The sequence below is a fragment of the Eptesicus fuscus genome, chromosome 9 (genome assembly GCF_027574615.1).
Source record: "Eptesicus fuscus isolate TK198812 chromosome 9, DD_ASM_mEF_20220401, whole genome shotgun sequence".
Taxonomy (NCBI): domain Eukaryota; kingdom Metazoa; phylum Chordata; class Mammalia; order Chiroptera; family Vespertilionidae; genus Eptesicus; species Eptesicus fuscus.
The window spans coordinates 8489970-8513086 of record NC_072481.1 but is presented as its reverse complement, the minus strand read 5'-3'; the positions used below and the strand labels follow the sequence as shown (position 1 = coordinate 8513086).

Below are 23117 nucleotides of genomic sequence, written 5' to 3'. Positions count from 1 at the left end.
CTACTCACACCCACCGCATCGCCTACTCACACCCACCGCATCACCTACTCACACCCACCGCATCGCCTACTCACACCTACGGCATCGTCTACTCACACCCACTGCATCGCCTGCTCACACCCACCGCATCGCCTACTCACACCCACCGCATCGCCTGCTCACACCCACCGCATCGCTACTCACACCCACCGCATCACCTACTCACACCCACGGCATCGCCTGCTCACACCCACCGCATCACCTACTCACACCCACCGCATCGCCTGCCAACGCCCACCGCATCGCCTGCTCACACCCACCGCATCGCCCGCTCACGCCCACCGCATCGCCCGCTCACGCCCACCGCATCGCCTACTCACACCCACCGCATCGCCTACTCACACCCACCGCATCGCCTACTCACACCCACCGCATCACACCCACCGCATCGCCTGCCCACACCCACCGCATCGCTACTCACACCCACCGCGTCGCCTACTCACACCCACCGCATCGCCTGCTCACACCCACCGCATCGCCTGCTCACACCCACCGCATCGCCTGCTCACACCCACCGCATCGCCTGCTCACACCCACCGCATCGCCTGCTCACACCCACCGCATCGCCTGCCCACGCTCACCACATCGCCCGCTCACGCCCACCGCATTGCCTGCCCACCACATCGCCCGCTCACGCCCACCGCATTGCCTGCCCACCACATCGCCTGCTCACACCCACTGCATTGCCTGCCCACGCCCACCGCATCGCCTACTCACACCCACCGCATCACACCCACCGCATCGCCTACTCACACCCACCGCATCACACCCACCGCATCGCCTGCTCACACCCACCGCATCGCCTACTCACGCCCACCGCATCGCCTACTCACACCCACCGCATCACACCCACCGTATCGCCTGCCCACGCCCACCGCATCGCCTGCCCACGCCCATCGCATCGCCTACTCACACCCACCGCATTGCCTGCCCACCACATCGCCCGCTCACGCCCACCGCATCACACCCACCGCATTGCCTACTCACACCCACCGCATCGCCTACTCACACCCACCGCATCGCCTGCTCACACCCACCGCATCGCCTACTCACACCCACCGCATCGCCTGCTCACACCCACCGCATCGCCTGCCCACGCCCACCGCATCACCTACTCACACCCACTGCATCGCCTGCTCACACCCACCGCATCGCTACTCACACCCACTGCATCACCTACTCACACCCACCGCTTTGCCTGCCCACCACATCGCCCGCTCACGCCCACCGCATTGCCTGCCCACCACATCGCCCGCTCACGCCCACCGCATTGCCTGCCCACCACATCGCCTGCTCACACCCACCGCATTGCCTGCCCACGCCCACCGCATCGCCTGCTCACACCCACCGCATTGCCTGCCCACCACATCGCCCGCTCACGCCCACCGCATTGCCTGCCCACCACATCGCCTGCCCACACCCACCGCGTCGCCTGCCCACACCCACCGCGTCGCCTGCTCACACCCACCGCGTCGCCTGCTCACACCCACCGCGTCACCTGCCCACGCCCACTGCATCTCCTGCTCACACCCACCACATCACACCCACCGCATCGCCTGCTCACATCCACCGCGTCGCCTGTTCACACCCACCGCGTCGCCTGCTCACACCCACCGCATCATACCCACCGCATCGCCTACTCACACCCACCGCATCTCCTGCTCACGCCCACTGCATCTCCTGCTCACGCCCACCGCATCACACCCACCGCATCGCCTGCCCACGCTCACCACATCGCCCGCTCACGCCCACCGCATCGCCTGCCCACCACATCGCCCGCTCACACCCACCGCATCACACCCACCACATCGCCCGCTCACACCCACCGCATCACACCCACCACATCGCCCGCTCACACCCACCGCATCACACCCACCACATCGCCCGCTCACACCCACTGCATCACCTACTCACACCCACCGCTTCACCGACCCACATTCTGTCAAGACCAGAGGCGGCCTGAAATTCCAGGAGGCTTCCCATCTCAGGGAAGTACATCTTCCTACAACATCCAAGATATCGGCCCCATCCCAGTATCTCCTCTGTCATCTCATCCCCAGTTGGTCCTCAGACAAAACCTGGCTGTAGGGCGGTGTCTGCCTGCTCCTGGGCTCGGCCGTAAGTGCAGATGAGTAAGTGACAAGGCTCCTACTCGTTCCCACTTTGCAGGGTGGCAAAGGGCTCAGATCTAGGGGGGCCCCTGGGATGCACTTTGCCCTCCTAACATCCTGCTCTGGGGAGTACCCACCGTCTAGTCTTAGACCAAGGGTGTTGGTTGAGAAGAGACTTCTATTTCCCAAAAATGTCCCTTACCTAGGATCATCTGTTTTTTTTCCCAATGATAATTTGGTTGTCTCAGAATGATTGTGGCCTTTTATCAAACTCAAATATATCTCCTCTCTCCTACCCCGTGAACATGTGTCTGCTTTTGAGCTTCCTGAGAGCTTGCTTCTATTCTCTGCAAAGTGCGAGTGTGGGCTGGGTCAGTTCCAGTTCCTGGGCTGAACTGTGAACGGCGATGTTTCAGCAGGTTTAGGATTTCAGTCTTGATTCTCAGCTCTTAAGAAGAGTATTCTAGAGGATGCTTCCTTGAAATTCAAGAGAAATGCCAGCCGCAACGTTATTACCTGGACGCTTATTTTCTCGAGGAAGGCGAGCAGTGCTCACCTGGGTGTGGGACCTGCACTGAGTTCCAGCTCTCCTACTGAGCTGTGTGGCTCTGGACAAGTTACTTAAAGTCTCTGAGCCGTAGCCACCTCATCTGATAACGGGATAATAACGATACCCACCGCCTTGGGTTGTTGTGAAGATTAAATGCGACGACGCTCAGCTCTGTGCCTGGCAGATACTAAATGCTCAAATACATAACAGACGTGGGGCCCCTGACAACTGGTTTCCTGCTGACCTCCCACTGCGCCCTCTCTCCTGCTTCTGGCTCACCTGCAAACCGGAGTTCTGCATCTTGTTCTTCACCGTCTCTACAAACACCCGCCTCTTTAATGCAGAGAGAACAGGGACAAGGTTTAGCCTACGTTCTTCTTTGGCTTTTGCATCGAAGAAAAGTGGATTTTTCTCACCCTTCAGATGCCACCCATCTGGATGGAATGCTGGGCCGCCCTAGGGACGGGGGCGGGGGACAGTGTGGGTTTGCGGAAGGGGACTTGGCTTTGGGGCGGGCGAAGCCGCGCTGTCCTGCTGAGCCCCTTCGGGGTCTCAGGTCCACATTCCAGGGGAACCTGAGGGGAGGAGCCCGTGTTCCTCTGGGAGGAAAACTGCTGGAGCTGCAAGCAGAGCCTCCAGCCCGTGGGTGAGGCTGTAGACGTGGTTCCACGGGGGGGTTCCCCCCCCAGGTACCCCAGGCCCCGAGCGCGATGACGGCCACAGCAGCTACCCTCCGCGGGGACAGCCCATCTGGAGCTTCCCCTGGGGTTTGGTTACTGTTGCTGACCCTGGTCTCCTCAAGACCCCACATCTCAGGGGCAGTTCACTGAAGAGCCAGCAGCCCCCGTGAGAGAGCGAGCTGGGGCCCCCCTCACAGGCTGACGCTCGGGAGTGAACGTGCAGGGACTCGGGGAAGGGGCTGCTCTCAGAGAGCCCTGAGGGCCACCCACCTGGCGCCCACGGGGGCCGGGAAGTAACAGAAGTCAAAGGAGCGGGTGGGGCTGCCAGCACCCCCCAAGCCCAGCATCTTTCTAAGGGGCCTGGGGGGTGGCGGCCGTGGGACTGTGGGCCTAGCATCACCACATCTCCCGCGGTTCCCAGAGAAGCCAAGAATCTAGAGTATTCCGTGAAAGTGCCGTATTTTGAAATGTCACTTAAAAAAAAATCCCGTAAGTCCAATGAGAACATCTGCGGGCTGCCACCTCGCGGCATCCGCCTCAGAGCCTGCCCGGTGCTCAGTGAGTCCCTGCGGGCGGGTTGCCAGGTGACACACAGGATGCCCAGTTCAGTCTGAATTTCAGAATGAAACCCAAGAATGTTTCAGCGGATGTAGGTCCCGTGCAATATTTGAGACATACTTACACTGAATAACTGTGTGTTGTCTATCTGAAACTCAGGTTTAACTGGGCGTCCTGTTTTGTTTTGCCCCCTTTTAATTCTGGCAACCCTACTGGGCATTCGCAAAACTCACGGAGAAACGAAGGCCTTTGGGACGGGCATGGCTGCTGTGAGTCACGGAAGGTGCTAGCTCAGTGGTCGGCAAACTGCAGCTCGCAAGCCACATGCGGCTCTTTGGCCCCTTGAGTGTGGCTCTTCCACAAAATACCACGTGCGGGCGCGCACGTCCAGTGCAATGGAAACTTCGAGGCTCATGCGCAGAAGTCGGTTTCCGGCTCTCAAAAGAAATTGCAGTCGTTGTACTGTTGATATTTGGCTCTGCTGACTCATGAGTTTGCCGACCACTGGGCTGGCTCGTCTCAGGGGCCGTCTCTGCAGGCTCAGGCCGTGTTTAGCCAGCAGTTGCCCTCCAGCCTTTTCTGTGGCGAAGGCCTTGAGCCTGCAGCGACTCAGTATTTGCCACAAACTCGGTGGAGAGGAACTACGCTCAGAAAACAGTCACCCCCAAATTCCCAGGTGTTATAAAGCAGTGCTTTTAACCCAACATCTTTCCTTCCTTCTTTTTTGTTTTTTTTTTTGTAGGAGGACCCTTTACCCAAGCGAAATCCCTGGAAGAACTTGGCATATAAAGCAGATAATGGAGAGCTTCTCTTGTGGAAGTGAGGGGTGTGTGTGAGTGTGTGTGTGTGTGTGTGTGTGTGAGTGTGTGTGTGTGTGTGTGTGTGTGTGTGTGTGTGTGTGTGAGTGTGTGTGTGAGTGTGTGTGTGTGAGTGTGTGTGTGTGAGTGTGTGTGAGTGTGTGTGTGTGTGAGTGTGAGTGTGTGTGTGTGTGTGTGTGTGAGTGAGTGTGTGTGTGTGAGTGTGTGTGTGTGAGTGTGTGTGTGTGAGTGTGTGTGTGTGAGTGTGTGTGTGAGTGTGTGTGAGTGTGTGTGTGTGTGTGTGAGTGTGTGTGTGTGTGAGTGTGTGTGTGAGTGTGTGTGTGTGTGTGAGTGTGTGTGTGTGTGAGTGTGTGTGAGTGTGTGAGTGTGTGTGTAAGTGTGTGTGTGTGAGTGTGTGTGTGTGAGTGTGTGTGTGAGTGTGTGTGTGTGTGTGTGTGTGTGTGTGTGTGTGAGTGTGTGTGTGTGTGTGTGTGTGTGTGTGTGGTGTGTGAGTGTGTGTATTGAGTCATTCTCTTCCGTGGCACCCATGGGCTCCAGGGAACCCCAGTTTGAACATTGCTCCAAAATATCTTTCTGGATTAGGTCCCATCAGCGGACAGCTGAGCGCTGAAGGCAGAGCCTGGCCCCCACACGCCCGCTTTTCCTGGCCTCACTGGGCTGTGAGATGACATCATTCTGCCTCACAAGCTATTCTCAGACGTGGCCCAGCCAACCTCGAATGGCTGTTCTTAGGGACGCTGTTCATTATATCACACAGTGTCCCCGCGAGGGAAGCCCAGCATCGCCTTTGTTCTGCGAACACTTCTGAGCGTCACATCCTTCTTGTCTCAGGGACATCGTGGACTCTGGACCGTGCTGGGCTTCCCACGTCCCAACGGCACCGGGGAGCCCACAGCGTCAAACGAGGCTCCCTGTGGTAGGGGGGAGGTGGCTACAACTGGCACTCACACCCTCATTCCGGGCTCCGTTTTGTACCCACGTTTTCCCTTCCTTTACCCACTTGTTTCATTCTCGGAGCAGGGGTTCCGGGGGCTCCCCACTCCTCTCTTCTTCTTATGATCTTGTCTCCAAGTCCCCAAATCATGTAGAACCTGGGATGGTTGCCCCGTCAGCCAAAACTACACTTGAACTTCCCCTCTGCTCTCTCTCACCTCCAGACACTGGGTTAGAGGCTTGTCTCTTAGGCCATTTGTTCAGATTGCAGGCAGGGGAGGGGGGTGGGGGGAGGGGGCAGGGGCTGGCTGGGGAAGGGGAGGGAAGGACGTGTGTGTGTGTGTGTGTGTGTGTGTGTGTGTGTGTGTCTGTGCCCCAGGCAGCCCTCCACGGCACTGACGCTCCATAAGCTCCCACTCTTTGAAAATACCACACGGGCTTCGTGTCTGGTGGCAAGGTCAGAAACCCTCTCCGCACCTGCCTCTCTTTCTCTTTGAAGGCACAGTTGCAAGATGTCGATTCTTTCGCATTTCTCAGCTCGTGATCCTCTGAACGTTCCTGAGGGAAAACATCAGGGAGCAAGGCAGTGTTTAGTGTGTCCTGACCTGTCCCGTTCTGGGACACACCTCTGAGGCTTCTGGGAGACGTGAGGATTCAAGTTGGTGGGCAAAAGATGTGGGGGGAGGAGGGTGTGGGGGAGGGTCTTTTTCTTCAGCCATCTTCTATCCCTATCCTGGGCCATCCTAACCACGTTTTCACTTTTTTCATCCTTGTGTGGGCCAGAGGGTACCACCTCCAACGCCCTGCCCCATGCCATTCACATCCTACACGACATCTACCAATTTCTACTCCGTGGTCAAAACACACAAGTGGCACTGAGGGAACCAGGATCTTGAGGATACCTGGGCCCAGGAAAATCCGGGAAAACAGTGAGTTAAAAGAGCAGCGATGATAACAATGATGGTATAAGAGCATCTGTTGAGTGGTCCCACGTGCGAAGGGTTTTGTATGCATGTTCTCATGGAATTAAATGCTATGTGGTTGGTGCCATTTTTATTCTCATCTTAAAGATGAGGGATCTAAAAAAAAAAAAAAGAAAAATAAAAGACCCACGCTAGGGCCAGTTCTGCACAAAATAAAGATTTTTTTTTCCACAGAAAAATAAATTAAAAAAAAAAAAGAGAGAGAGATGAGGGATCTGAGCTAATTAAGCAGAGGAGAGGTGGTTCCTGAGACCACCTGGCAAAGCTGTGGCCACGCCCCTTGGCCGGGGTTCTATTGGCTGGAAATTTGATTGGCAGGCGAACGGGGCTGCTTCCCCAGCCAGAGGCGGCCGGTGCCCTTCAGCCTTCCTCACCCTGGGGGCCCTGAGAGGGGGCTGAGAGAGGGCTGGCGTGCTCTCAGATGGCAGCTTCTGTGCGTTCACACATTTCCTATGGGAAGTCCCGCCTTCACCTCTTCACAAAAAGTGCCTGGGCCTTTTCGGGGCCGGAGCCCTCGCTGTATTCACCAAGCAGAAGGAGAAGCCACAGGCTTCGGGAGGCCGGGACCGGACAGTGGCTCTGGGTCTGCTGGGTCTGCAGCGGCAGGAAGCTCCCTGGGAACGCAGGACTCCCCGCCCGCCAGGAGCTAGTTGCCTTTCGCTCCCTGGTAGTGACCGAGCTTGCTGTGTGCCAGGCACTGCGGGCATCGTACCATTGTACCTCCCCGTGCCCCGTGAACAGATCCCATTGCTACCACTTTTGGTGGGTTTTGTTGAGGACCCTGAGATACAGAGGTTGAGCCGCTGACTCAGGGTCCCTGGGGCGGAGGTGGGGCTTGAACCCTGTTTGTTAGACTCTGAAGTCCTCCTTCGAACTCTGACAGACACTGCCGTCTCCTCTAGTGACTGGGGAGCGGACCGGACTAAGCACAGGCTGGGTCACGGTCACTGCCTCTGTCACGGGGACAGAGCTGCGGACCCAGGGCGTCCCAGAGGCCCCTGGAGGCGGTGACCACAAGGTTCTCTGGGAATGCCCAGCACTGAGGATTTCTCCGCATTTTACATCCAGCCACAGGTGTTAGTATGGAAGCATGATTTTTGACTCTGGAAAGTTCTGTTTGGCGAAGAGATGTTCAAACATTAAAACTACAAACTACATTTTTTTTGGGGGGGGGGGAGAGGGGGGGTGGTTCTGAAGCTCCAGGTGGGTAATTTCATTCCCCAGGGCTCCAACCAGGCCGTTTCTGTGAACGGGTGAAACTTTATACTGGAGACTGGGAAAAAAAAAAAAATAAGGCTCTTTGTGGAAATATTAGGTGCAAAACTTAAAAAACCAAAAGGAATTCCATTTCCCTTTAACTTCCCTTTTAAAGGTGAATATATACTCCTTGGAAGGAACTGATGAGAGACAGATGAATACAAGTTCCCTTCAGAATCCAGCAAACCTTTACAAATTTATCACTTTTTCCCTGACAAACAGGTATTTCTGACAACAAGCCAAACTTAAGTGCAAACCCAAGCCCTTAAAACCAGGGGAAGGGTGAGTGGAGGGCGAGGGGGCGGGGGATGCCCTGGCGAGGGGGATGGCGAGGAGTGGGCGTGGAAAAGTGAACCCGGGCCGGGGAGGGCAGCAGGTGCATGTGGGAACCCTGCCTCTGCACCGGGTAGCCAGGCAACAGCACCCCGTCAGCCCCAGTGTCCCCCCTCTCAGATGGGCTGGCTGAGGGCACAGAGGAAGCCCGTGTCGTGCGGGGCAGGTGCCTGCCGCTTGGTAAGCGCTCGATAAACAACGCCCACGGCGTTGCCATGCTTATGGCTCCGGTTCATACAGGTCTGCCCCTAAGTTGTGAACTGCACACATCTGAACGTTCCCGGCTCTAGCTCTTCCGGGGGCCCCGTCACAGGTCCAACTTGGCCTTCTCAGACCCTCTCCATGAAGGATGTCCAGTGCCTGCATTGTGTACCAAGAGGCAGCTCATGAATAATGCATGTGAAGCTTGATTATGTAAATCCCTGGGTTTTCTTACATTTTTAGCCAGCACACGACAATGGCCTTTTTGGGGCCCTTTGCTGTCCCCATCCCCCTGTCCATCCATTCTGTGCGCTGGTGCTTTGGGACGGAGCCTGCCAAGCCCTGGGGGGAGGGGCCCCTCAGGAGGGGCTAGCTCTCCAGAGGGCACATCAAAGGAAGAGCCGGAGCTCTGCCAGGCCCAGCTCTCCCTGGCGGCCCAGCTCTCCCGGGCATTGCTCGGTGTGAAAGGAAACTGTCCTCTGCCTGAGGCAGCCCGTGACACCGCAGACAGTGGGCTGTGATGTTTAATTTAACTCAGCGCGGCGAACGTTAGACGCCACATCTGGTGCTCCCTCAAAGCCGCTTTCATTTCTGGGGCTGCAGCCGGGGGCCTGCGGTCTGGAGGGTTTGCAGGATGGAGGACGGGCTTCTACAGGGATCTCATCTGAGTCAGCTCCTGTCTGCTCGGCACTTAAAGGACACGTCCTTCAAGGACATCCAGCCATCCCCATCCCCCTGTCCATCCATCCCCATCCCCCTGTCCATCCATCCCCATCCCCCTGTCCATCCATCATCCATCCCCCTGTCCATCCATCCTCCATCCACCTGTCCATCCATCATCCATCCCCCTGTCCATCCATCCCCACCCACCTGTCCATCCATCATCCATCCCCCTGTCCATCCATCCTCCATCCACCTGTCCATCCATCATCCATCCCCCTGTCCATCCATCCCCATCCCCCTGTCCATCCATCCCCATCCCCCTGTCCAGCCATCCCCATCCCCCTGTCCATCCATCCCCATCCCCCTGTCCATCCATCCCCATCCCCCTGTCCGTCCATCCCCATCCACCTGTCCGTCCATCCCCATCCCCCTGTCCATCCATCATCCATCCCCCTGTCCATCCATCCCCATCCACCTGTCCATCCATCCCCATCCACCTGTCCATCCATCCCCATCCACCTGTCCAAACATCATCCATCCACCTGTCCATCCATCATCCATCCACCAAATATTTATTGGGTGTCTCCTATGTTCTGGGCAATCAGAATAGTGAAACCAAATCTCTATTCTCAGAGAGTTTAATCACCTATTTATCCCCAGGACGTGGCAGAACCATAAAAATGCCAATAACAGCCACTGTTAAGACACACACACAGATGCGCTTGAGGGAAGTTAAGAAACCGGCCCGAGATCACACAGTGAGTGGCAGATCGCGGGTCTAAACCTAGGTCTGTCTGACGCTAAAGCCATCCTGCCGCCTTCCTCCGTCCGGGCCGGAGGGGCGGCCTCGGAGCTTCCGCTCCCGGCGGGGCCTCTCACCTGCTGCTGCCTCCTGGCCCTGTTGACCCTCTTCTCCTGGCGCAGCTGCTGCTCCGTGCGCTCCAGGGCCTCCTTCAGCAGCGCCTTCTCCTCGGCCCCCTTGTAGATGTCGTCCTCCAGCTTCGCCACCTGAGACTGGTACCTCTGAATGGACACTTTGCTCTGCCTGAGCGCAGGGGAGAGACAAAGCCTCTTTTCCCCGCATCTTCCTCAGCCACCGTCCATGTCCCCGACCCGGGGGGATTCTCCAACTCCCAGACACCGCTATCCCAGTGTTTTCATGACACGCAGGAGAGAATGACAAAGCTTTGGGGGAGTAGAGAGCGGAATAAATAGCAAATCGGCTGAAGCAGTGAAGCGTGAGGGGGGCAAAGGGTGTGTGAGCGGCCCCTCCCAATTTCCCGGGGGGGAGGATGGGACGGAGCTGGGGCAAGTCCACAAATGCTGGAACATGAGACTCATTCACTCATTCACATCTCACTCATTGAGAGAGAGCCGAGAGTGGAGAACCCTGCCCACTCCGGTCCCTTCCAGGCTGTAGTCATCGTCCTGCCCCCTCCGAGCCCCCCAGGTTTTAGTGGTTCCACACCCCAGGCCGGTGTCCTGCCCTGAGGCTGAGTCGGGGGCACGGAGGCCTGGGCCTCCGCGGGGACACGCGGTACCTGAGCTGGTCAACGTCCTGTTCGTATCCTCTCAACAGCTCCTCCTTCCGCTCCAGCCGGCTCTTGAGCTGGGTGATCTTATCGAACACCAGGTCCAGGTCCCTTTGCCGCAGCTGGTTGACCCGCTCCCTCTCTTTGGGGGAGAGGTGTTTCATGGACACGTGACCGGCCATGTCCTTGATGTTCATCAGGCTGCCCAGCGTCTTGCTCATGTCCATGTACTGCAGGGGAGGCGGCGCGCAGGTCAGTGGCTAAGGCGGCCCACGCCTAATGCCCACTCACTCGTTGTTGGCCATCGCAGGGGGCAAACACCCGCTTTGGAAATGAGTGCCATTAGGGTGGTTAGCACGATTTTTGTTTTCTCCACATGCATTTACACTCTGCCTTGGGGAGAACTGGGGGAAGGGACAGCCGTTATAAACATGCCTTCTTACTCGGCAGGCTCTCAGGGAGGCTGGCGAGGCCCTGCCTGGCCCGCGCTGGGGTCGCGGGCGGGTCCTGCGGAGCCACGGTAACCACCCGCTGTGCACGCAGGGCTGGTGTGGACACTACCCCGCGGTTCGCACGGGCTGCAGGGGCCCCGGGTGCGGACAGGAGGCTGGCTGGCTGTACATACCAGCTTTTCACTGAGATCCAAAGCCTCGGCCACGTCCATTTTCCCCGGCTTCTCGGTGGCCAGGTGGGCAAAGCCATTTTGAGACTGAAATAAAAAGAGAGTTAAAACCTCTTGGCGTTCCACGATGGATGTCTGCATCCAGAAGTGGAAGCGCCGTGTAGTTGCCAAGAACAACTCGGCAGAGTTGATTTTGATTTCAGTCCCCGACCTGCCAGTCTGATTCCGTTGCCAACTGCTTTCTGGTAACGGTGTCCCTACCCCTCAGAGCGCAACTCCCTTTGAAACGACACGTCGCCTGTCTTGTTCTTGGGTCACTGTCTTCCATCTAGACCAGCGGTTCTCAACCTGGGGTGATCCTGGCCACCCTTGTCCCCCCTCCCGCAGACATTTAGCCATGTCTGGGCACATTGTTGGTTGTTGAACCTGGGGGTGGCGGATGCTACTGGCATCAGTGGGTAAGAGGGCAGGGATGCTGCTACACGTCCCACAGCACAGAGGGCGGCCCACGACAAAGAGCCACCTGGCCCGCCAGGCTGGCGTGGCTCAGTGGTTGAGCATCGACCTATGAACCAGGAGGTCAACAGTTCAACTCCTGGGCAGGGCACATGCCTGGGTTGCAGGCTCGGACCCCAGTGGAGGGGGACGTGTGTGCAGGAGGCAGCCAATCAATGATTCTCTCTCATCATTGATGTTTCTGTCTCTCTCTCCCTTTCCCTTCCTCTCTGAAATCAATACAAAATATTTAAAAAGAAAAAAAAAATCACCTGGCCCCAAATATCGGCAGCATTGATGTGGAGAAACCCTGGTCTAGAGGACAAGCCCCCAGGAAGGGGAAGGGTGCCGCTCTCCCATTTCCTGTGCTGCCACGCCTCTGGCAGAGTGGCACTCTGTGGGCGTGTTGTCGAATGAATGAATGAAGGTTAAATAGAGGACAGCCCTCCTCCTCTTACTAAAGGAATCTGATTTTTATGCAGCGGAAGCTACACCCTCACAAAATTTGGCCCAGCCTTCTCCTAGTGGGGCCTGGCGGGCGAGCGTCCCTGCGGACCCTTCCCAGGAACTTCTCGGGATGGCGCTCACAGCTGTGCGCTCACTAAGACCTAGCCGGCAGCTGGCTGCTGGAAGGCTCTACTGACTGCGTGGAAAAGCCACCAGGCCGATCAGGGAAGGACCACAAAGGGCCAATACGTCTCCTTCAAAAACCAAACTGGGTGTTCGGTGCTCAGCCCATAGCCTTTGCTGGCACTATACTGCAAGCCTGAGATTAAAAAACAACCCCCCCCCAAAAAAAATATAAAAGCATAGAGGCCCCAAAAGTGACTGTGACAGAGAAGAGTGGAGACCTTTATTTATATATTTATTGGAGGAGAATAAAATAGGGTGTTTGAAGATGACATTAAGCTGGGCAGGTCTGCTGCAAACAGAACCTGAAATGCCGCTCAGTGTCCTCACCTCCCCTGAGCTGCGGCCTTGGCACCCCTCTACAGACCCCCCCCCTCTTCTCCTGGGGGAGGGTCACCTAAGGAAGAGCCTGGGCTCCAGGGTTCAGGCACACAGTCCCGCCCCCTTCTCTGCAGTCTGGCAGGGTGCCAGAGGCGGACTGCCAGGGACACAGCCCTGGCTGCATCGTTCATCACTCTGTGACCTTGGGTGAGGTACTTGACCTCCAGAAGCCTTGAGGTTTCTTATCGTGTAAGCCAGGGATGACAACAGTCACTAGACACAGGCTGCTGTGAGGATTAAATGAGGTAACGTGTGTAGAGAGAGGGCTTAGCTCAATGCCTGGCACAAGTCAGCACATAACAGATGTCAGCTATTCTTCCTCCTGCTGCTTCTCGTCCTCTGACTTTAATTACTGCCAACCTTGAAGGACCAAGGTCTTCTAAGAGAGTTGGGAGGTTTCGTGCTCTGTGGTGTCAGGGGTGGGATCAGGGGTCATTTCCAAGGGGAAGGAAAATCTTAAAAGCAGGGTCAGGCTGAGCTCCCCACCTCGGAGAAAGAAAGTTTGATCTTACCAAGAAAACCAACAGAGTTTTGAAGACTCACATCTCTAGCAAATGTCTAGAAAAACTGTTGGGGAGAATGTTAGTACAGATAGGATGACTATTATTTCTCCTAAAAGCCTGAGTATGGTTTATATCCAACTGTGGCAGCAAGCCCCGCCCAGTGGCTCCTGTGATTGACACTGACCTGAGCTGTCCATTGTTACGTGTCAATCAAATACCCATTTAGGGTACAGGGCACTTTCAACTTAACAACAGTATTACTTCTGAAAATCCTGTCAAATAAAACTATGCCCCCTAAGAAAAGAAGACTTTCTTGAATAATACTGTTTAAATACTACTGAATAATAATAACAGCTATCATTTGTTAAGTGTTCACTGTGAGCTAAGTGGAGGGATAAGCACTTTACATAATTACCTCCTTTTATTTGTTTCGTCATCAATTTACAGCTGGGCCATGGAGGCCCAGAAAGGTTAACACAACTTTCAGAACCAGGATTCCGGCACAGGTCTCTCTCACTCCAGAATGGCGTCCTCTTAATCATGGCTCCCTCTGCTACCCTTCATGTGTTCATGTTTTTCAGTTTACAAGCAAAAAGCAAACTTCAGGCAAACTCATGGCATAATGCCGTAAATTAGCCCGTTGAATGTTTTCTGCAGAATATAACACGCGGTGTGAAAAGCAGGGTCCACCAGAGGCTGACCTGGCCCCGGGTCAATGCAAAGATGCATCAGGCAGTGCACAAACGGAGGCCACCTTCCCATTCTAAGACAGGGCTGCTGGGACGCGAGGCACTGACCAGTCGGTGCAGACAATGGCCCATCTGGAAGGGCCTGGCCCCGAACCCCCAATATGCACGGCCGTGCCAGGGCACACAGCTAGTGTCTGCCCTCATGCCCGCCCTCTCCACGTGTCTGTCAGTCATGCAGAGACAAACTTGATTTGGTTACCGCTTGGATCTCCAGTCTTGAGAGAGCTGGCCAATCGGGCTTTGCGTCCAACATTTTCTGGACATGTTTTTCCATTCTGAGAGTCTTTAAGTCTTGAAATGATTTATTCTGGTGGACCTTATCATCTAGAAAAGAAATAATTTAGATTCGAAGGAAAGGCTCCGTGATTGCATGTCATAAGCACAGCTACTCTTTACTGGTCTTGTCCAAGGTCACACAGCTAATGGGAGGCTGCCTCACAGGAACAGGATGGAACTTGAACCCAGCCTTCTGGGTCCTAGCCCAGTGCTCTGCCCAGCAGCCAGCTCAGCACCCGGAGAGCCCTATCCCCTCTAGGCAGGAATTCTAGGAGGTTCCCCAAGGTCGATCCTTGTACAGTGTTGGTCCATGCTAAAGTTTCCACCAGGCCTCAGTGGAAAGAGAAAAAGTAGGACAATGTTTGGGTTTTTCATGAAACCTTACTTATTTAATATCAAGTTCTGCCCTTGACTCTGAGATCATGTCTGCCCATCTTTTTTTTTTTAAATTTTTTTTTTTTTGTATTAGAACATCTTTTTGGTTATGAAATGACAGGGATAGAAGATGGTGATCCTGGCAAATTGGTCAGTTCCCAAAGTGAACCCACCTGGAGATTGTTCCTCCACTCCCAACCTCCGAGAATGTTTGATCTTATCAAGAAAGTCTGCCCTCCCCCCCCCACTTCCCCATTACCGCCCCCCCCCCTCCCGCCGGATCCACGTGCGGAGAGGCAGACGAGGAAGGGGGCCACTTACTTGATGAGCCCGCCTTCTCGAGTTCTTTAATTCGCGCCCGGAGTTCGGATAGGGCCTTTCTCTGACGCTGAATGACCTCCTCGTGCCGGGACCCTTTGCACTTGGCCCCCAGGTCGCAGAAGGACTGCTCCTGCGGTGAAGGGACGGGCGGCGGCTTTACTGGGGGCGAGAACCTCTCTCACGTGTGGAGAAACGTGAACCATTCACGCCAGCAGAAACCTGGCCACCGAGTACTTTGGAAAATATCATTAAGGGGGCTTCAGCCGGGAAGGAATTGAAATCTTTCATTTCAAATATAAATTCACAGCTAGGAAGATTTCCAGCTTTCCTCCCTACTTAACACAGCTGTAAACAAAAGATCCCCTCCAGGCCACCTCCCCGCGTCTTGTTTATGTTTCTTCTAAGCTTGGGTTTCCATCTGTTGTCATTCTGGGCTCATCTCTGAACAACACTTCACACTCCGCTCTGGAGGGACGTGTGTAGAGGAGAACACGGATGCTTGCTTCTTCGCTGGTGGTAAGGATGGTGAGCTAATACTTGCCACGGGGATTTGGTAAACGGGCTCTCGGCTGGTCTGGAGAGAGGAAACGCTTCCTCGGAGCCCCCGGGAGCCTCTAGAACAGCGTGTCCAGCGGGACTTCTGCAATGGAGGGAGCCTTCTGGATCCGCACCGCAGGCCTGGCAGCCGCCAGCCACACAGCTGGAGCCGGGTTCACAGAGGGTACAGACAAGGGAAGGTCTTCCTCATCGTGTGGGGGCCGGGCACCCCTTTGAGATTCGGCACAGTGCAGGGTGCCTTCCTCCAGAAAAATCCATGTACACACCATGAGGTGCCTACAACTTCTGGGGGTTCAGGGATCCCTCTGAAGACCAGTCACGTTACGTGTTGTTAAGCAACACTTCTCTCGGGTAAGCAATTCACCTCTGCGTGCCGAGACTTAGTCTAGGTGCTGTGGACTCAGCTGTGAGTAAAACTGGCAAAATCCCTATTGTCCTGGATTCTGTACCCCAGTGTGGGAGACAGACGATAAGAAAGGTAAGATGGAAGATGTAAGGGGGACGGTGGTAGGTGTTAAAGAGAGAGAGAGGGAATGGGATGGGATGTTAGCAATGGCTTTCAGCTGTAGATAGAGCTGCTAAGGAAGGTCCTGGGCAAAATGGCAAGAAAGGGAAGGAATTGACAATTTGGTTCTTTTACATATTTATTTATTATTTTAAATATATTTTTTATTGATTTCAGAGAGGAAGGGAGAAGGAGAGAGAGACAGAAACATCAAAGATGAGAGAGAATTATTGATCGGCTGTCTCCTGCACGCCTCCCACTGGGGATCGAGCCTGCAACCGGGGCATGTGCCCTGACTGGGGAATCGAGCCGTGACCTCCTGGTTCACAGGTCGACGTTCAACCACTGAGCCAGGCCGGCCGGGCTACACCAGGCTCTTTCGTGTGTGGTGGGCACAGGTTCCCAGGAGCAGCAGGAGAGATCAAGCCCCAAAGCATAAACACTTATCTGCCTTGTGTTTGCTCATATCCCATGAGACAAGCAAGTCACATGGCCGGAGTCCGTTTGGGAGGGGCTCCGGCTTTTCACAATCTGCCCACGTCCCGTGTTCTGTCATTTGAAACAATGCAGCAGGGCAGCGAGGCTCGGGGCAGCCTCTACTCGGCAGGAAGAGCGCGCCCGAGCCCGGCGTGACCCCAACTCACGGCCCCCTGGGAACTCGTTTATTTAGAGAAGATGGAGATTCTTTCTCATACGACTCTTCAGCCCTCTGACCCACTCCGGCTTAGAAAGCAGGAAGTGGCCGGAGGGCGGAAACCGTTCTGAGGAGGAACAAATGCTTTTTCCCTTTTATCTTGCGCTGCCAATCCCACCCCATAAGGGAAACTAATAACAATCCATCCCAACAAGCACGGGTCCCGTGTGGGCAGAAACCCCGTGCGTCCTCCTCTGCCCCCAGCACAGGACCTGGCATACAGCGGGCGCTCAATAGTTGTTGAAAGAGTGAATGCATATGGGCCAGGTCTTGCACTAAGAGCCTGGGGTTCCAGCAGGAGTGAGACCTGCTCTCTGCCCCTCGGAGCTCAGCCCATGGACCCGCTGCAGCCCCAGCTCAAGGCCACCCTGAGCGACAAGGAGACGCTTTTCAAGGGCCCTGGACAGCGGTCGGTGCCAAGGACAGCCGCTGGGCCGCCGAGCCCTTCCGTGTGAGCTGTGTGCGGCCCTGGCTCACTGCTGCTTGGCAGGAGGGAGGCATCTGTGAGGAAGCAGGAAGGCAAGCTGACACATTTGGCCCCGTTTCCAAGTGAGAATCCAAAGCCCGTGACTGAAGCGCCCTGCTCTCTGGCTTCATAAAGCCAAGCAGGGAGTCACATCCGGGGCCTCCAGGAACCCGGGGGCCTGCAGGGAGCACTGGACCCACATCAGGCGGCCACGGACAGTGGGAGCATCACAGCCCCAGCCCCGGGGCGGAACGTGAGTGCCACCTCCGAGGGCGGCGTGACTAAGGCTGTTCTCACGCGCACTCCCTGGTGCTGCGAGGCTGGGACTTCAGGCCCACGGAGGTTTCTGGGCGGGGACCCGAGCGAAGTCGCCAGGGGAGAGCCACGGAGCATGAATGTCGCTGCTCTTTGGGATGTGGCCCTATCGAGCGCAATTCAGGATGTCCTCTGGACCCAGCAATTTAGATACAGTATTTTTGTTGTTGTTGTTAATCCTCACCCAAGGATATTTTCCCACTGATTTTTAGAGAGAGTGGCAGAGAGAGGGAAAGACAGAGAGAAACATCCATGTGAGAGAGACACATGGATTGGTTGCCTCCTGTACACGCCCCGACCAGGACCCGGGTCAGGGAGGAGCCTGCAACTAAGGTACCTGCCATTGACTGGAATCGAACCCGGGACCCTTTGGTCCGCAGGCTGACGCGCTATCCACTGAGCAAACTGGCTAGGGCAGGATACAGTATTAACTATAGTAATGTGGGAACGCAGAAGCCACTTAAATCTCCATCAACAGGGCGCTGCTTGGACAAAAGGGACACAGTGGATTCTATGCAGCCATTTAAAAGTGTGAGGTGGATCTTACCTGAAAAGATGCCCATTGAATAGCTATGTGTGGGGAAAACCAATTTGTGGAATATATATGGCTTGATACCATTATTTCACTCACAAAAAAAAATCTCTTAAATAAAAACATGGATGGGGAGGGGAAGAAAGGGGAGGTAAGGACACATCTGTAATACCTTAATCAATAAAGAAAAGTAAAAAAATTAAAAAAAAGAAGCTAAAAAATAAATATATGTACAGGGTGGGACGCAAAGTAGGTTTACAGTTGTGAGTACATGAGACAGTTTATTCTTGTATTATAATTTATTAACTAAAGGCCCGATGCACGAAATTCATACAGGGGGCTGGGCCCTTGCAGCTGCAGCGGCTTGCCTCGGCCCTCACAGCCGTGGCAGCTTGCCTCGGCCCTCGCAGCCCCGGCTTCGTCCGGTTGTCCGGAAGGATGTCCAGAAGGTCGTTCGGCTGTCTGGTCTAATTAGCATATTATGCTTTTATTATTATAGATTATTGTATTATTTTCCACACGAACAACTGTGAGCCTACTTTTGCCAACCCCTATATGTATAGGTTTGTGTGTGTTGAGTTTATAAATAAAATGTATTTCTCAACAGCCCCACGAGGTGATTCGTGAGTGTCATTTCTCCCACTTTCTGGAAGAGGGGATTGGCTCAGTGACCTCCTGAGGTCACAGTTTCTGAGAAGAGGACCCAGGCAGACCAGACCCGAGCCTGGTCTCCACCCACTGCCCAGTCACGCTGTATAAGGATGTGCAGGGGCTGCTGGCACCTCTGCTGACGGCATTGGAGGGGCAGGACTCCTAATGTTTAACTTGCACCTGGCACAGAAGCACATACCTGGCACAGAAGCACGTACCTGGCACAGAAGCACGTGCTGTTTTGGGAACTTAGAATGAGAATGTTTTCCAGAGCCAGGAAAGCCACCACGGGGCTCCTCCTTCCTCAGCCTGTCCTTCTGGGTGCCAGGACGGGGCGGGCACTCACCTCCTGGCTGCTCACGAAAGTGTCGGTGAGGATGGGCTCCATCTGCACCGAGATGTCACACATCTGGGCCGCGCTCCTGGGCTTCGGGGGCTTCTCCTTGGGCGGCTGGGGCCTGCGTTTCTCTTGGCAGGCTCTGGGGCAGAGGCGATGCGTCACGGGGCTGCACAAGGTTCGGGGAGCCACGAGTCCCCCCCCCCCCCCCCACCGCTGCCCCCACAGGACAGGAAAAGGAGCTCCATTTTTACAGGTAACTGAAGTCTCCCAGCCTTCAAGTCTCCTGCCCACAGATCGCTAGAGAGTTTAGTCTCAGGGGACCTGCAGGGGAGTGGCCAGGGCGGTGGGCACCCAGCTGCCCTTGCTTCCCACCTGGGTCTGCGGGACACCTGCTGTGCCACGAATGGGAGTATTTATTGTTTCATGCTATTTCCTGCTTTCTTATGGGTAAGCCCTTCCAGGTCTCATCCCATGAATCGGGGACTCTCCTGGCCCCATCTGACAGGCAGGAACAGAGACACACAGCAATTTGCCCGTGGTCACGGAGCCTGTAAGTGGACATGCCTGGCTTTGAACCCGGAGTGCACGGGTCTGGAGCCTGTTCTTTTAACCACTGTGTGACTCTGCTTTGGCCACGAGCCCGGTGGCATAAGAAGCTACAGGGTCTACACAAGACATCGGTTTTACTCACACTTTCTTGGGGAAAACATTATTTTTATGTCAAAATTTGGACAAACTATGGATGAAAATGCAAAGTCACATGCACTTTTTAGACAAATCCATGGGACGGGGATATTTAATACTTATTTTGAGCTGATCTCTGACACCCCCAGTCTATACATTTGTTTAACAAATGTTTATTGAGTTCCTTCAGTGCTAGGCACTGCGCGAATGCTGGGAGGCAATGCCAGGCAAGGTCTGTCCTCAGGGGGAAGGCAGACCATTGAATGGGCAATTAAACACAGCCTGACTGAGAAGTTAGGTTAGGTGAAGTGAGGGGCTGAGGGGCTCAGGCAGAGAAGGAGCCCTTGTCTATATTTGGGGAGGGTGAGTGACAAAGGACTTCCTGGAGGAAGTGGCATTTAAGCTGAGACCTGTCATCTGGAATATTGGGCTTAGTAAAGGCCTGTTCTACCTGATAAGGCTGTGAAGCAATGAAACACGCCATTCATTCATCCCTTCATTCATTCTTTGTCCATCCATCCATCCATCCATCCATCCATCCACCCATCCATGCATCCATCCCACTCCTCACTCGGCACTTACTGACCCCCTCTCTGTGCAAGGTTCCCGGGGCACCCAGCTGTACCTGGGCTCTGCACGCCGTGCAGACCTTCTCACACACCTGAGTGCCTCCTTGAGGACCTCCAGCTCCCGGTCCTTCTTCTCCACCAGACTGGTCACCTGGGCCATCTTTTCCTTGAGCGCACCCAGCTCTCTGTTTTGCTGTTGGACCAGGGCCGCGTTCCTCTCCAGTTCCACCTTCTGCTTCTCATTAAGCTCCCCTGGCAGCGACATGAAAGCTGGTGAGGGGGTGTCCTGCCTGGGGTCTCCCCTAGGGCCACAGCAGGGTCCTCGGCCAGGGTTTGAGAGCCACGAGGAGGGCCCGTCCTCCAGGAATTCTCTGGGGGCTTCAGCAACAGCCAGGCGGTCTGCTGGCGTCTGAGCAAACAACTCACGTGAGCGCTGGCTCTATGAGGACCGTGTGCTCCTGCCTTAGCCTAGTGTTACCCCGCGGGTGCTCTCTGTCCCCGCCGCCCCCAGCCATGTACCTATGGCCTTTGGGGCATCGGTCCACTTCCCCCTGCCTGCTTCTGCAGCTCTGTGTCTAAGGGTGTTCTCAGGCCTCTGGAATCTGCTCCGCTCAGGTGCAACAGCCTCCAGCCAATGACAGGTGGAGATGAGCACGCAGCTAGCTCCCTCACCCTCAGCTGGGCAACCCTAAGACCTGAGTATTTCACCCACTCTAGGTGGCCCCGATGTGCACATCAGCCCGGGAAGCAGGTGTACTGCAGGTTGATTTCATATCTGAGGAAGGGGACCCTAGAAGGAATGACCTGGCCCTGGGTCCCAAAGCTGGTGAGGGTTAGGGCTTGTGCAGGTTGCCCTGCCCAGGAGGGAGCCTTTGATCCTGGGGGAAAATTCTCAGTGGTGACAGGAAATTCTCCCCGAAAAGGAGAGTTGCGCCTCATCGCAGAGGTCCAGCGCCCTCTGGGGAGTGACCCGTGGCCCCTTGATAGGGAGTCAGGGCCATAGTCGGGACACAGCTTTTGCTGATCCCGCTACAAGTGCTGTGACCGCCCAGGAAAGCAGATCGAGCAGGGCTTCAATGCCATGCTGTCCAACTCTTCAGCCCCATTTCTTTCCTTCCTCAAAGCGGGCCGGGAAGTCAAGGGACCCAGGCAAGCATACGAACCTCTCAAATCTGACATTCGGCCGTGGGCTTCCGTAAGGTTTTTCCTTAAGTTCATGATGACCTCCTGCTGAGACAGGATTTCCTTCTGAGCAGTCAGTAAGTCCTCTCTGCAATTCACAAAAACAGGCAGAGCCGGGTCAGCCCCGTCTCCGTGGTGTCTCAAGTGCCTGGAAAGGACCAAGCACAAATGCCAAGTGATGCTCCATCAATGATGGTCCATGGGGTACTGGTCCCAGCAACGGGATAAGCAGGGGCTTTACAAATTCTCAAAACAAAATTCATGTTTATGTACATCATTGAAGATAAATACATCGCGTCCAGCTGGTGTGGCTCAGTGGGTGAGCGTTGACCTATGAACCAGGAGGTCAGGGTTCGATTCCAGTCAAGGGCACATGCTTGGGTTGTGGGCTCGATCCCCAGTGGGGGGCGTGCAGGAGGCAGCTGATTAGTGATTCTCTCTCATCACTGATGTTTCTATCTCTCTCTCCCTCTTCCTTCCTTTCTCTGAAATCAATAAAAAATATATTAAAAAAAAAAAGGGGAGAGAAATACATCGAGATAGAAGAAAGGGCCCTGGTTGGGTTCCGTCTGAGGCTGAAATATAGCTTTGGGGTTGGGAGGGATCTTCAAAGTCATTTAGTCCAACCTCTGAACTTTGAACCCCCTCTAGGACCTCTCCACCAAGTGGTCTCCACTGCTGGCAACCTCCGCTCTCGGCTTGCCGCGACCACCTGCCCACCACCTGTTAGCCAGCATTTCCCGAGCGACTTCTGTGCGCCGGGCCTGAGCCTCCTCGTTTCACAGATGAGGAAGCTGAGGTCCGGCGTCACACAGCTGGAGAGGGTTGAGTTGGGATTTGAACACAGATCCACCCAGGCTTTTCCATGACATCATCCTGACTTGCTAAAAGAATCAAGAAATTCAAATAACAACAAGAAGACCCCAGACTCCACTCCTTTTTTCAGATTCCGACAACGTGGCCAGAAGTGGGAGTTTGGTGGGTTTGTCATTGCTGGCGTGCACGCCAGGGCGGGTGCTCTGGCGCGGACACGGCCTCTGGGTACTCACATCATGTGGTCACACACTGCGTCTTTGGTGCGGCTCTCCAGCGGGGGCCCCGGGGGACGGTCCTGCTGCGTTCCCTTCTCCTGGGCTGAAGCAGGGACATGCGCACATCATTACAGTCCTGCAACCCGGGCCTTCTTTCCCCGACGCGGAGTAACCCATCAACGCACCCGCATCTTCCCCCACTTACACACTCTCCTCCTAACGGGACCCACCATGAGTTCTGTGTCACAGGCTGAGGACTCCCCCACCCCCCCTGAGCTCATGAAATCCTTCCAGCTGCTCTCTAAGGCACAGATCATTAACTCATTAGCTCCGTACAAACGATGAAGTTGTCACAGGAGTGACGGAACCTGTGCCCACTCAGCAAGCTGGTGAGAGGTGGAGCCCTAACCACTGGGTCACACCGCCCGCCCTACTTCCTCCTCTGCACTCAGACAAGAGTCGTGTCCTTACTACATCTTCCACTTACTCCCCGGCCCACTGCCTTCGGCTTCCACCCTCACCACTCAGTCACGTGCTCACTCTCATTCATTCATTCATTCATTCATTCAACAGTTCAGTG

General features: G+C 55.2%; 1 protein-coding gene across 11 annotated transcripts in view; it reads right to left on the bottom strand.

Annotated features, from left to right (window-relative positions):
* Window positions 1-23117, bottom strand: part of FHAD1 (forkhead associated phosphopeptide binding domain 1) — a 103553-nt gene that overhangs the window by 5549 nt on the left and 74887 nt on the right. For 3 of the 11 annotated variants that reach the window (XM_028155570.2, XM_054721214.1, XM_054721217.1), the window contains 11 exons: window positions 22556-22640; window positions 21488-21594; window positions 20381-20576; window positions 19078-19210; window positions 15011-15140; window positions 14238-14362; window positions 11284-11367; window positions 10668-10888; window positions 10006-10171; window positions 6167-6247; window positions 2980-3033 (listed from right to left, as the gene is read on the bottom strand). In XM_028155570.2, coding sequence (XP_028011371.2) covers window positions 2980-3033; window positions 6167-6247; window positions 10006-10171; window positions 10668-10888; window positions 11284-11367; window positions 14238-14362; window positions 15011-15140; window positions 19078-19210; window positions 20381-20576; window positions 21488-21594; window positions 22556-22640 — 1382 coding nt within the window. Of the gene's footprint in view, window positions 1-2979; window positions 3034-6166; window positions 6248-8949; window positions 9082-10005; window positions 10172-10191; window positions 10312-10667; window positions 10889-11283; window positions 11368-14237; window positions 14363-15010; window positions 15141-18257; window positions 18548-19077; window positions 19211-20380; window positions 20577-21487; window positions 21595-22555; window positions 22641-23117 lie in introns of those variants that run through there. The other 8 variants (XM_054721215.1, XM_054721216.1, XM_054721220.1 and 5 more) reach the window with 8 other exon arrangements.